At 41.6% G+C, this 13,754-nt stretch overlaps 1 protein-coding gene across 2 annotated transcripts in view; it reads left to right on the top strand.

The window, feature by feature from the left end:
- The window catches only part of LOC141117501 (cytosolic phospholipase A2 delta-like), an 84,425-nt gene that overhangs the window by 57,578 nt on the left and 13,093 nt on the right, over positions 1-13,754 (top strand). For both annotated transcript variants that reach the window (XM_073610398.1, XM_073610397.1), the window contains exons 13-17: positions 1,097-1,319; positions 5,073-5,190; positions 6,176-6,313; positions 7,628-7,735; positions 8,911-9,105. In XM_073610398.1, coding sequence (XP_073466499.1) covers positions 1,097-1,319; positions 5,073-5,190; positions 6,176-6,313; positions 7,628-7,735; positions 8,911-9,105 — 782 coding nt within the window. The remainder of the gene's footprint in view (positions 1-1,096; positions 1,320-5,072; positions 5,191-6,175; positions 6,314-7,627; positions 7,736-8,910; positions 9,106-13,754) is intronic.

The following is a 13,754-nucleotide window of genomic DNA, read 5'->3' as shown; positions in this document are numbered from 1 at the left end:
ACAACCAAGGTATGCAGAATACCATCTCTGAACCGACAACACATCGAACCTTGAAACAGATAGGCTACAGCAGCAGAAGACCACAACGGGTGCCACTCCTGTCAGCTAAGAAAAGAAAACTGAGACTATAATTCGCACAGGCTCACCAAAATTGGACAACAGAAGATTGGAAAAAATGTTGCCTGGTCTGACGAGTCTCAATTTCAGCTGCAACATTCAGATTGTAGGGTCAGATTTTGGTGTAAACAACATGAAAGCATGGATCCATCCTGCCTTGTATCAACGGTTCAGGCTGGTGGTGTACTGGTGTAGGTGATATTTCCTTGGCACACTTTGGGCCCCTTAGTACCAATTGAGCATCGTTTAAACGCCACAACCACAACCGCAACAAATGCCATTGTTGCTGACCATGTCCATCCCTTTATGACTACAGTGTACCCATCTTCTGATGGCTCCTTCCAGCAGGATAATGCACCATGTCACAAAGATCTAATCATCTCACCACTGGTTTCTTGAACATAACAATGAGATCACTGTACTCCAATGGCCTCCACAGTCACCAGATCTCAATCCAATAGAGAACCTTTGGGATGTAGTAGAACAAGAGATTCTCATCATGGATGTGCAGCCGACAAATCTGCAGCAACTGGGTGATACTATCATGTCAATATGGACCAAAATCTCTGAGGAATGTTTCCAACACCTTGTTGAATCCATGCCATGAAGAATTAAGGTAGTTCTGAAGGCAAAAGGGGTCCAACCCGGTACTAGCAAGGTGTACCTAATAAAGTGGCTATGTATATGTGTGATAAAATGTGTTTCTTTACTGATCAAGCTAGCTTTTTGGGTAAAAAAGATATACTGTATATAACTATGTACATATAATATAGGTTTATTGCAATGCATTCACAAATTTGTGTTTGAGTTTTTGATGGTAGCAGGGTTAAGCCACTGAAGTTGGACTCAAATAGAAAGTGCAGATATTATCATTTACACATGTGCATGCTCTGTTCAGCCCATTTTTAAAGTTCAGTATTGATTTCGATAAATAAGTTGTATTTGTCATTTTGTTTTTTGTTTTTTCCCTCTTAATTAGGACCATGAGTAAGCTTTATGAAGACCCTGAATGGTCACAAAAGGAGCTTTCAGATTCAATAAGCAATGCAAAGAAGCATGTGACCAGGAAGAAAATAGGCGCCTTGTCAATGCAGAGGCTGAAGTACTATCGCAAAGAGCTCAAACAAGCTGCCAAGGATGGGCAGGAAACTTCATTTACTGACCTCTGGGGGCTAATGATTGAATCAATGTTCTATAATGGGGTATGACAATTCTAAGAGTAAATATGTGGCCTGTTAAATTTGAATTCAGTTTAATTATAATCATTGCAGGTTTTAATCCTTACAGATATTTTTTTCTCATCTTGTTGTTGTATATAATGTTCATTTTATTAAATACGACACCTTTGTTCAGTAAACTGTGCAAAAACAAGTGTGTCTCAAGTCAAGACTTTTTTTGGCAGGAGAAGAGGACTTAAAGCGGAACTTCCCCCCTTTTGGGTGGAAAGGTTGGACCCCCTGTCAGTCAGGTTTTTGTTTTTGCTTGCTGGGTATATTCACTCTCTTTATTTGTTCTGGAGTCTATTGTTAAAGGACAGAAAGTGATGAAGAATCGCAAGTTTTACAAATTGCAGGCTTTCTAAAGGAGGAATTTATCTTACTTTAGAGAGATTTCCTTTAACTTCCTGTTGCATCTCCAGGACAAGTAAAAGAAATCTCCCCTTGGGACACATATAATAAAAAAAAAACTGCCAGGAGTCTTAACCCTTTCTTACTGTATTCAAAGCTCCGGCGGCCTGTCCATAGAGGGCACATGGGCGCGCCCCCCCCAGCCATGCGTCTGGCCCCATGATCTACATATCAGGGCGCTGGACTATGAATTCCAATAGGGGGGGAGTGTTTTTTTGAAGCACGTGATTAGAGTCAGAGATTCTGATAGGCTTAAAAAAAGGGTGGGCTTGGGGCGCAGAGCACTGTGCCCCGAGCCCATCAAGCTTTGTGACGATAGCAAATTAATTTTCGCTATTTTCACACTAAAGTTCCTCCCCGCCGATCAGAGGGCAGGTTGTGAGACCTGTTTCCCGATTAGCCAAAGCGTCAGGCGATCCTATTGGGTGCCTAGCGCTTAGGCGGAAGAGAGAGGAGACACACGGCGGAGAAAGTGGACACCGGAGCCGCTGCCCACACCCCGCTACATACACAGCGGGCAGACCGTGCTGGAGGACACCACAGCCCGTCACCTACCATTCTTTTTCCAAGGCTATTAGAGTCTTGGGGCTCTTTTACATGCACTTCGTCAGCTGAATCAGAGCTGAATAGGACGGATGTTGGTTTTGTGCCTGTTGACCCTCAGTCCACATTTTGATTACAGACCCATAGTGGCTCCATGGGCTTCAGGATATAAACAGATCTGTGTCTGTCATTTACATTAGGACTACCTCCTCACTGTCACACAGTATTTTTTGGATCTCATCTTTGCAGTGTGCAATTTAAATCTGTATTCTAAGTGGACAACATTCTGCTTACATTTAAGGTAATGGCACAGAGACTGACAACATTTCTTTTAGTAACACTTAAGCCCCGTACACAGGATCAGACTTTTGGATGGGAAATGTTGGATGTCAAGTTGTTGGCGGAAAATCCGACCGTGTGTATGCTCCATCGGACAATTGTTGTCGGACTTTCCACCAACAAATGTTGGCTAGCATGTTCTCAAATTTTCCACCAACAAATCTGTGTTGTTGGACATTCCGAGCGTGTGTACACAAGTCCATCGGACAAAAGTCCAAAGTACAAACACGCATGCTTGGAAGCAAGGACGAGCCAGAAGCGGTCGGTCTTGTAAACTAGCGTTCGTAATGGAGATTTAACATTCGTGACATGGCAAATTATGAAGTCTCCAAATGCAGCGCACAATTCTCTTCTTCTTTATTGGGATAATAATGAAGCTGTTTTGCTGGTGATACTGATGGAGTTATTGCAAACAAATTTTCAAAGGCTTTTTTTTTTTCTAGTGATATCAAGAATAATATTATTATGTTTTTTTTTTTTTATTTGTGCAAGTTACCACAACACCATTATCCCATAGTTTTTAAGAACAAAGGTACAACTATGTTGGTGTCCCTTGTCAATTTTACATTGTATTTTTTAAAATGTAACTGCCTACTCCCAAACTGTCATTTGAAGTAAAATACATAGCCAAGTATTATTCTACGCAATTTTTTTATTGTGCATTGAAAAAAAAATTGGACATGCTATCTGCCAATATAAAATAACCAAAAAGTACATTCTATGCATCCAAAAATATAGAAAATTTACCAAATCAAATCAATATTCAACCCAAAAAATAATGTCAAAGCAATAACTCCTAGGCCAAAGATAAATAACAAGTTATCTCCTCCGATTTCACAATGTCTGGTTGACGAACGGCCGTTCCGAAACTAACTGAAAAGCACGAAATGAAAACTTCTACTAACGTGAAATTACCAGGAGGAGCCCAAAGGGTGGCGCTAAAGAGCTGAAATACTATGTAGTGCGTCACTACATTTGTAATTGTTGGCCAACATTTGTGTGACCGTGTGTATGCAAGACTAGTTTGAGCCAACACCCTTCAGGCCAAATTCCACGTTTTTGGCGGAAAGTCCGATCGTGTGTACGAGGCATTACAGTTTTTGTGCCTCCCCAAGGCTGTGAGGGGACAGTGAAAAAGCAACAGATTGATGACCCTATTGCCCTGTACACACGGTCGGATTTTCTGATGGAAAATGTGTGATAGGACCTTGTTGTCGGAAATTCCGACCGTGTGTAGGCTCCATCACACATTTTTCATCGGATTTTCCGACACACAAAGTTTGAGAGCAGGATATAAAATTTTCCGACAACAAAATCCGTTGTCGGAAATTCCGATCGTGTGTACATAAATCCGACGGACAAAGTGCCACGCATGCTCAGAATAAATAAAGAGATGAGAGCTATTGGCCACTGCCCCGTTTATAGTCCCGACGTACGTGTTTTACGTCACCGAGTTTAGAACGATCGGATTTTCTGACAACTTTGTGTGACCGTGTGTATGCAAGACAAGTTTGAGCCAACATCCGTCGGAAAAAATCCAAGCATTTTGTTGTCGGAATGTCCGAACAAAGTCCGACCGTGTGTACGGGGCATATGTCTGCTCTGTCCTTCTATGATCAAGTTCCTTGTTAGGATAGGAGCGCTGAACACAACTATCTGGCTCATTGTGCTACTTCTGCTTCTCTAAGTGTGAGCTCTGCTAAATGGGCATCGCAAGAAGCAGATATCGGGTTATTCAAATACTTACACTGCTTGTATTAACAAAACATTGAACCCTGAGCTGCATTAAATTCTTTGTTCACCGCAGCACCTCTTATGCACTGTACACACGATCGGACATTGATCGGACATTCCGACGACAAAATCCGTCGGATTCTATCCGACGGATTTTGGGCCAAACTTGTCTTGCATATACACGGTCGCACAAAGTTGTAGGAAAATCCGATCGTTCTGAACGCGGTGACGTAAAACACGTACGTTGGGACTATAAACGGGGCAGTAGTCAGTAGCTTTCATCTCTTAATTTATTCTGAGCATGCGTGGCACTTTGTGCATCGGATTTGTGTACACACGATCGGAATTTAAACGATCGGATTTTGTTGTTGGAAAATTTTATATCCTACTCTCAAACTTTGTGTGTTTGTGTGAAATTCCGACAGAAAAAAGTCTGATAGAGCCCACACACGATTGGAATTTCCGACAACACAATCCGAACGCACTTTTTCCATCGGAAAATCCGACCGTGTGTACAGGGCATTACTGCTAGCATACTGAGATCTTGGTAACATGGTCCTGGAAAACTCTGCTTAGTTTGCATCCCTTTAAAACCAAAATGTTTAACTTTACTCTTTTTTACTTTCCTGATTATTATTAGGTTGAATGGTTGACTTTTTTTATTGGGTTGAAAGTACAGCCATGGATATAATATAACTTATTACTTTGCAGAGAAATGAAAGCAGGCTTTCTGATCAACAATCGGCCTTGGAGAACGGCCAGAACCCCTTACCTATTTACCTGGCTATGAATGTCAAGCCTGATGCAGTCAGCACACTGGACTTTAAAGGTATTCACTAAGTATTGACTCAAAAATCTATGGGGGAATGAAACTTGCTCAACTCCTTGCCTCCTGACAGAAAAAAAGCCAAATGCTCATTTCATTCTTTTTATTTATTGAACTGGATGCTCCTTCAAAAATATTTGAAAGGCCTGCTTTGTCCACTTGTATACCTAATGCTATAAAGCATTTTGAACATTTTCTTTTCAATCAAGTATCATTAAAGCAAAAAAAAAAAAAACAGCACAAGGGACATTATTTACTATCTGTGTAATGTGTCCCCTGTGTTGCTGTCTCTTGGTTTAGTAGAAAACAGGGGGCACTCACCAAGAGTGCCTGACTATGTCCTCCCTTTCCCATCCACAGAAGACTTACTATAGCTTCTATGAATGAAAGACCAGGTATGAAAAATGAAGCTGGTGGATCTTTCATTCGTCTTCCTGTCCTCCATTCATAGATATTTTTTCTACTAAACCAAGAGACAGCAACACAAGGGACATATCACACAGATAGTAAATAATGCCCCTTGTGCTGTTTTTTTATCTGTGTGATTTGTTCCTTGTGTTGCTGTCTCTTGGTTTAGTAGAAAAAACATCTATGAATGGAGAACAGAAGGATGAATGAAAGATCCATCAGCTTAATTTTTCATACCTGGTCTTTCATTCATAGAAGCTATAGTAAGGCTTCTGTGGATGGGAAATGGAGGGCTTAGTCAGGCACACTTAGTGAGTGTCCTCTTTTTCCCACTAAGTCAGGAGATAGCAACGCAAGGGCAAGGAGCACAACACGGTAATGTCCCTTGTGCTGATTTTTTTTTTTTTCAATAATTAAACTTTAGTCTCATAACACTGACACTTAGTAAACTGGTCAGATGTAAAACCCAAATCTACCTCCACAACTTTATGGTCCATAGGGCTAGCAGAGTGGCCTTTGCTGTGGACACTGTGTTGTGCTGCCTCTATTTTTGTGTTTATATAATATTATTTCTTTCCAGAGTGGTGTGAGTTTACACCATATGAAGTAGGGCTTCTGAAATATGGTGCCTCCATCCGCACAGAAGACTTTGGAAGTGAATTCTATATGGGGCGGTTAATGAAGAAGCACCCTGAACCTCGTATTTGTTACTTACAAGGTATAGCTTTGTGTGTGTGTGTGTATGTGTAATAAATATATATATATATATATATATATATATATATATATATATATATACAATGGATATAAAAAGTCTACACACCCCTGTTAAAATGTTAAGTTTCTGTGATGTAAAATAAATTCAGAAATTTTCAGTTTGTGCCCCCCAAACAAATTTTGAGCACCAGCCGCCACTGGTTATGATGGATAATTATCTGCCTGTATTTCTCTGCATCAAGGACACCATTGATCCTGACCAAATCTCCGACTCCATTTGCAGAAATGCAGCACCAAATTTGCAAGGAACCTCCACCATGCTTCACTGTTGCCTGCAGACACTCATTATTGTACCCTTTGGCAAACAAACTGCCTCCTGCTACAGCCAAATATTTCAAATTTTGACCGTCAGTGCAGAGCACTTGTTTAAATAGTAAAGGTTAGCCTTGTCACACCACTATGGGGTGCTTAGTCATAGCACCCCATAGTGGTGTGAAACATGTCAGCTTTTCATTGATCCTGTGCCTCTGATGTCTTTGTACCAGAAGAATTTTTAAACCGTCTTTAATAAAGGTGCCAACAGAGTGCGGCTGTCCAGTCTTTTCTTTGATTCATATGTAAACAAATAGAAGCCGGTTATCGGCATTCCTTTCCTCATGCTGTCAGCACGAGGATCGGAGGAGATAACTGGCTTCTCTAAAAGGGACATGTACACTAATACTCAGGGCACTGATTATCAGTGTCCTGATTATCAGTGCAGTCCAAACAGTGCTGCCAATGTGTGCCCACCAGTGCTGCCAATGTGTGCCCACCATTGGTGCCAATTAGTGCTGCCCATCAGTGCCTTTTCACAAGTGTCGCCTATTAGTGCCGCCTACCAGTGCCCATCAGTGCTGCCTCATCAGTGCCCATCATTGCAGCCTCATCAACACACATAAGTGAAGGAGAAAAATTACCTGTTTCCAAAATTTTATAACAAACTTTTTTTTTTTTTTTCAAAATCTTTGGTCTTTATTTGTTTATTAAGCAAACAATGCAAAAACCCATTAAATACCACCAAAAGAAAGCTTTATTTGTGTGAAAAATTATTTGGGTGCAGTGTTGCATGACTACGCAGTTGTCATTCAAAGTGCGAGAGCCCTAAAACTGAAAATTGGCCTGGTCAGGAAGGAGGTAAAAGTGGCCAGTAGGCAAGTGGTTAAATATTAAATATGGAATCTGCATAGAAAATATTTTACACTGCATAAACAAAAACTACAAGTGATTTTAAGTCTGGAAGTAAATAACATTTTTCATTTTCTGCTTCTTTGTGCAGGTTTGTGGGGAAATGTCTTCTCCTTGAACTTGGTGGACACATGGTATCTCACAACACAGTTGGATACTTTCTGGGACAACTGGGTGAAAGACAGAGTTAAGGACATAGGTATATTTTATGGTGTTATTGGATTGTTGAATGAATAATGTTTTCCTAGCACTGGGGAAGTAAATATATGAGCCAATTGTGTATAATAAATATTCTTATAATATTCATTAATCTGTGTTCAGGCATTTAAGGCTAAAGCAGACTTACAAAAGGCAATTGGAAACATTATGCTTAGTCTGGTTTCACTGTGCACTTCACACAGTGTGTATTCGAACCTCCAGCAAGTTAGATACAGCCCGCCCCATTTCCAGGCTGAAGGACGTCCAGGATCAAGCAGATCTTTCCTTCCCAGCCATACTGTACCTGGCCCAATCCTTTCAATTATTCTTGCGTTCATGGAGGCTCCACATCACATATGCAGTCTGTCTAGTAATGCCTACTCCTTCAGACTGACATCCATCAAAGCATTTTGATATTTGCATAAGTCCTCCCAAGAACCACCCCACTTCTTGCATCTGGGCTGAGGGATCTTTATAGGAGTACCAAAGCAGAGTGCTGTGATGCTTTCGAGAAGCTATGTACAGCACTCTGCTGTCCCCTCCCACCAGCCATAATCTGACTACATGGGATAAGGAAGCACAGAGTTTACATGGTTTTATTACAGGGTGTAAAACAAGATATGTATTGAAAACAAAGGTTTTATCAAAAAAATTCATGAACGTGTTCATAAGGGGGAGGGGAGGAGGAACCAGGGACATAAGCAGATTCAACCCAAAAGTGGAAGCTCTGTTTATCTGTCTTATCCCCCCCCCCCCCCCCCGTGCCACATTTGGTGCCTTTTGGGGGGGAGAAGGAACCGGGTACCTGTCTTTTACAGTTTGGCCCCCCTCCTCCTTCGCCTACTGCCGGTCTATTCAGAAAGCGATGTGCGCTTCACGCATGCGCAGTAGGGAGCCGGCTGTAAAGCCGCAAGGATTTACTGCCGGTTTCCCTTACAAGCAATGGTGGCGGCAGCACCCAAGAGCCAATGGAAAAATCGTCTGGGGTGCCGACATCGTGTGATCCCTGGACAGGTAAGTGTCCTAATACTTAAAGGCAACAGCTAGAGTATTTGTAGCTGCTGACTTTTAATTTTTTCTAAAGGAGGTTGGACCTTCTCTTTAACAAATGAATTTCCATACTACCTTGAAAATCATTGTAATGGGTTATGATATATTCCTCTTTTATTCCTCAAGATAAGGATGACATCATACAGAGAAGAGAATCTGCTCATTTAAAAACCCGTTTGTTCACCCCATCTGGCTCGGTCAACCAGCTTCTGAAGGGAGTACTGACCAACAGGCCAATAGATGGACAGCAGCAAAACTTCCTGCGTGGGCTCCATCTACATAAAGATTATCATCAGCACTCACAATTTACCACATGGAAAGGTAAGCCATGAACACGTGCCCCACTGTAGCACATACTTTTTCATAGGCATGTACAAAGCAAGGGTTATTGTATAATAATAGCAAGAATCATTTATGATTCAGTTGTCAATAGCCTGAAAGCTCCATTGCCTTTATAAAATGTAGCTTTAAAGTGGTTGTAAGGGTAAAATAAAAAAAATAACAAACATGCCATGCTTACTTGCTCTGTGTAATAGAACTGCACAGAGCCACCCCGTACCTCCTCTTCTCGAGTCCCATGCTGGCTCTCCTGGCTCCTCCTCTATGTCCACTGCCCCCATAGCAAGCCACTTCCCATGGGGGCACTTGTGTGTGTGCTTGCTTCCAAACCCTGCTGCTTCATCCATTGATACAGACAGTGGGACTCAGCCCTGCCCCCTCTCCCTTGTCACTGGCTGTGATTGACAGCAGTGAAAGCCAATGGCTCCCTGTGCCCCAGCAAAGCCAGTGAGACCCAGAAGTGAGGGGAGAGAAGAGCTGCAGACATGCACAGTGCTGGATCAAATGAGGGCTCAGGTAAGTAAAAGGGGAGAGGTAAGGATGGATACTGATGCCTAAACATTTTTTACCTCCATTTTTTTATTTTATTATTTTTACACAGTCACTTTTACATTTTTTTAAATCAGTTTTATTGTTATTACAGGGAATATAAATATCCGCTGTGATAGCCATAGGCAATGACTTGTACTCTTTATGGAGAAATCTGGGGTGTATTAGAGCCCAGATCCCTCCTCTGCCCCTAAAAGCAAGCAAACCAAGATCGGTGTGATCAGATGATTTTCATTTTGAAAAATTGAGCTGTTTGCATGTGGGAAAACCGGAAGGGATGAGCATACATATATCATAGAGGCGAACAGAGGCGATGGGATGGGAGAGCCCAAGAAAGACGCGGAAGGCTGTGGGAGCGGGAGGAAGTCCTCTCCTGCTGCTTGTAAAAGCAATCCAGTGGCTAGTTATCTGCTAGGATTGCCTTTTATAAAAGAGCCAACCATTTGCTTTAAAAAAAAAAAAACAATACAGGCATCGTCCTGATATAAGCACTTCACCGATGTACCAATACATCACTATAATCAAGTGGTTCAATTCAGTATTTTTACTTTAACCGCTTCACCCCTCCCTCCTGTTCACCCCTATGTACAAGAGCAATTTTTACATTTCTGCTATAGATCTGTTTATTTGGGAATAACCTTGTCATTACTTAAGAAAACAATACATATATTACATCATTACATATAATTACATATAGAGGTCGACCAAATGTCGGCAGCCTGCCAAGTCTGATAAGAAGATACATTTGTATCTCTTTCAGGTTCTTTTATCAATAGACTGAACTCCATGGAGAAGTTCTCAGTTTAACCATTTAAAGACTAAATCTTTTCTGACATTTGTTGCTTACAAGTAAAAATCCTGTATTTTCTGCTAGAAAATCACTTAGAACCCCCAAACATTATATATATTTTTTGTAGCAGAGACCCTAGGGAATAAAATAGCGGTTGTTGCAATATTTTATGTCACACGGTATTTGCGCAGCGGTCTTTCAAACGCAATTTTTTTTTTAAAAATACACTAATGAAATAAAAAAAAAAAAAAAAGCAGTAAAGTTAGCCCATTTTTTTTCGTCCAAAAGTTTTGATTACCTGTTTTTGTGTATTTAATATTTAAGATAGTTATTTTTTTTTTAATCTAAATTATACATACAAGTGAACTGATTGGAGGTTTGTTTTGTTTAATAAATGTTTAAATATAAAAAATTTTCTGTATCACTTATTACTTAAGGCTGCTGTCACACTGGAGCGGGCAGGCGTTGACGGTAAAACGCTGTTAGTTTTAGCGGCGCTTTACCGTCATTTTAGCGGCGCTATTCGGCTGCTAGCGGGGTGCTTATAACCCAGCTAGCGGCCGAAGAAGGGGTTAAATGCGCCCCTGAAGCGCTGCTGCCGAAACGCTTTGCAGGCGATTCGGCAGCGGTGCGCATTCATTTCAATGGGCAGGAGTGGTGGAGGAGTGGTATACACCGCTCCAAAGATGCCGCTTGCAGGACTTTTTTTTTAACATCCTGCCAGCGCATCGTCTCAGTGTGAAAGCACTCGAGCTTTCACACAGACTGCAGGGGAGCCGTTTTACAGGCGCTATTTTTAGCCCAAAAGCGCCTGAAAAACGCCCCAGTGTGAAAGGGGTCTAACTGTTAGATTTTATGCGATGAAGGGAAAAAAAAAAAGAAATCGGCCTAATATATCGGCCCAAAAAAATCGGCATCATATATCGGCCATCGGCCACTGCGATTTCTAAATATCGGCTTTGGCATCGGCCAGAGAAAAACCCATATCGGTCGACCTCTAATTACATATCACATAATTACATATAATAAATAAATACATAAATATATATATATATATAAAATTATATATAATTTTTTAAGGGCAAACACGGCTTTCTTTTTATAAAAATTTCTTGCAACAATGATTTTTTTTTTCAAACCTTAGACAATAAAACACTGTCTAAAACAAAACTAAACAGAACACACTTTTTTTTTTTGAGCAGGTGTTAAGTTAAAGTGGAGTTCCACTCCTAAAATTATTTTAGCATTTTTCAGCTGCATTAAAAACGATTAATAACATTTGGAAATTTTTTTTTTACTCACCTCTTAATGCCTGTTGCTAGGGGGTCCCTCGTAATCTGCCTCCTTACTCACCTCGGCTCCTTACGTCACTTCCCTCGGCGCCAGAAGGAAGATCACCTCTCCCCCCTCCCTCGGACACGTCACAGGTCCCAGATGATTGTGCGGCCAGTCACGGCGCGCGGAGCGGCTCGGGCATGCGCAGTGGGTGCCCGGCTGTGAAGCCACAGTCGGGTGCCCAAAATTACAATACCGGAGCCGCCAAACGGAGGGGGAGACGAGCGGGGCTTCCATCCCCCGCATCGCTGGACCCTGGGCCACGTAAGTGTCTGATTATTAAAAGTCAGCAGCTGCAGTATTTGTAGCTGCTGACTTTTAATTTTTTTTTTAAGCGGAACTCTGCTTTAACCAGTTCAGTACAGGGCACTTTCACCCCCTTCCTGCCCATACCAATTTTCAGCTTTCAGTGCTGTCACGCTTTGAATGATAATTAGTCATGCAACATTGTACCCATATAAAAAATGTTATAATTTTTTTTCACACAAATAGAACTTCTTTTGGTGGTATTTAATCACCACTAGGTTTTTAATTTTTTGTGCTATAAATGAAAAAAGACCGAAAATTTTGAAACAAATCTGTTTTTATTAGTTTCTGTTATAAAATTTAGCAAATAAGTAATTTTTCTTCATAAATTTTGACCAAAATGTATACTGCTACATTTTTTTGATAAAAATAACCAAAATCAGTGCATATTATTTGGTCTGTGTGAGAGCCGGTTCACACTAGAAGCGGCACGACTTGCAGGTCGCCTCACCGAGGCGACCTGCACACGACTGCCACGGCGACTTGCAAGACGACTTCTGTATAGAAGTCTATGCAAGTCGCCCCCAAAGTAGTACAGGAACCTTTCTTCTAAGTCGGAGCGATGCGGTTCCATTGTACAGAACGGGAGGCGACTTGTCAGGCGGCTAGGTCGCCTGACAAGTCGCCCCTGTGTGAACCGGCTCTAAGGCTCGGTTCACATAGGGGCGACTTGTCAGGCGACCTAGTCGCCTGACAAGTCGCCTCCCGTTCTGTGCTACGGAACCGTTCTAATAGGAGCGACGCAAGTCGCTCCGACTTAGAAAAAGGTTCCTGTACTACTTTGGGGGCGACTTGGGGCGACTTGCATAGACTTCTATACAGAAGTCGTTTTGCAAGTCGCCTCGGAAGTCGTTTGCAGGTCGCCTCGCTGAGGCGACCTGCAAGTCGTGCCGCCCCTGTGTGAACCGGCACTGAGAGTTATAGCATCTACAAGCTATGGTACCAGTCATTGAATATTGATTAAACCTGATGCACCGACAGCCTGTCTAATTTCTTAAGGACCTAAAATGCTAAGACAGTACAGATACCCCCCAAATTACCCCTTTTTGGAATGTAGACAGTCCAAGGTATTTAGTAAAAGGCATTGCAAGTTGTAATTGGGAATGTTTTATAGTAGAAAGTAAAAAATATTGTTTTTTTCTTTTCAAAATTGTCGGGTTTTTTTTGTATATAGCACAAAAAAAAAAAAAAAAAAACGCAGTAGTGATCAAAAACCACCAAAATAAAGCTCTATTTGTGGGAAAAAAAGGATACAAATTTTATTTCAGTACAGCGTCACACACCCGCACAATTGTCAGTTAAAGTAACGCAGTACCGTATAGTTAAAAATGGCCTGGTCAGGAAGGGGGGTAAACCTTCTGGAGCTGAAGTGGTTGAAAAAAAAACAAACAAAAAACAGACTCCATGTAATAATCGTTAATGACTTGACCTGAGCCCTGGTTCACATTGCAGCGATTTGGCATGCAATTTGACATGTCAAATCGCATGCCAAATCGGCGGCTATTGCTGGCAAGGGCACTGTCCAAATCTGTGTGAAGCCGCATTTGCAGCACCGCACCGATTCCCAAGTAGTTTCTGACCTACTTTTGGCGACTTCGGGGTGCGGTTTCAATAGACATCTGCGCAGAAACCCACACAGATGTCTCTGAAA

This window comes from Aquarana catesbeiana, linkage group LG13 (assembly GCF_042186555.1).
Source record: "Aquarana catesbeiana isolate 2022-GZ linkage group LG13, ASM4218655v1, whole genome shotgun sequence".
Classification (NCBI taxonomy): Eukaryota; Metazoa; Chordata; class Amphibia; order Anura; family Ranidae; genus Aquarana; species Aquarana catesbeiana.
This window is presented reverse-complemented; position numbering and strand designations above follow the sequence as displayed.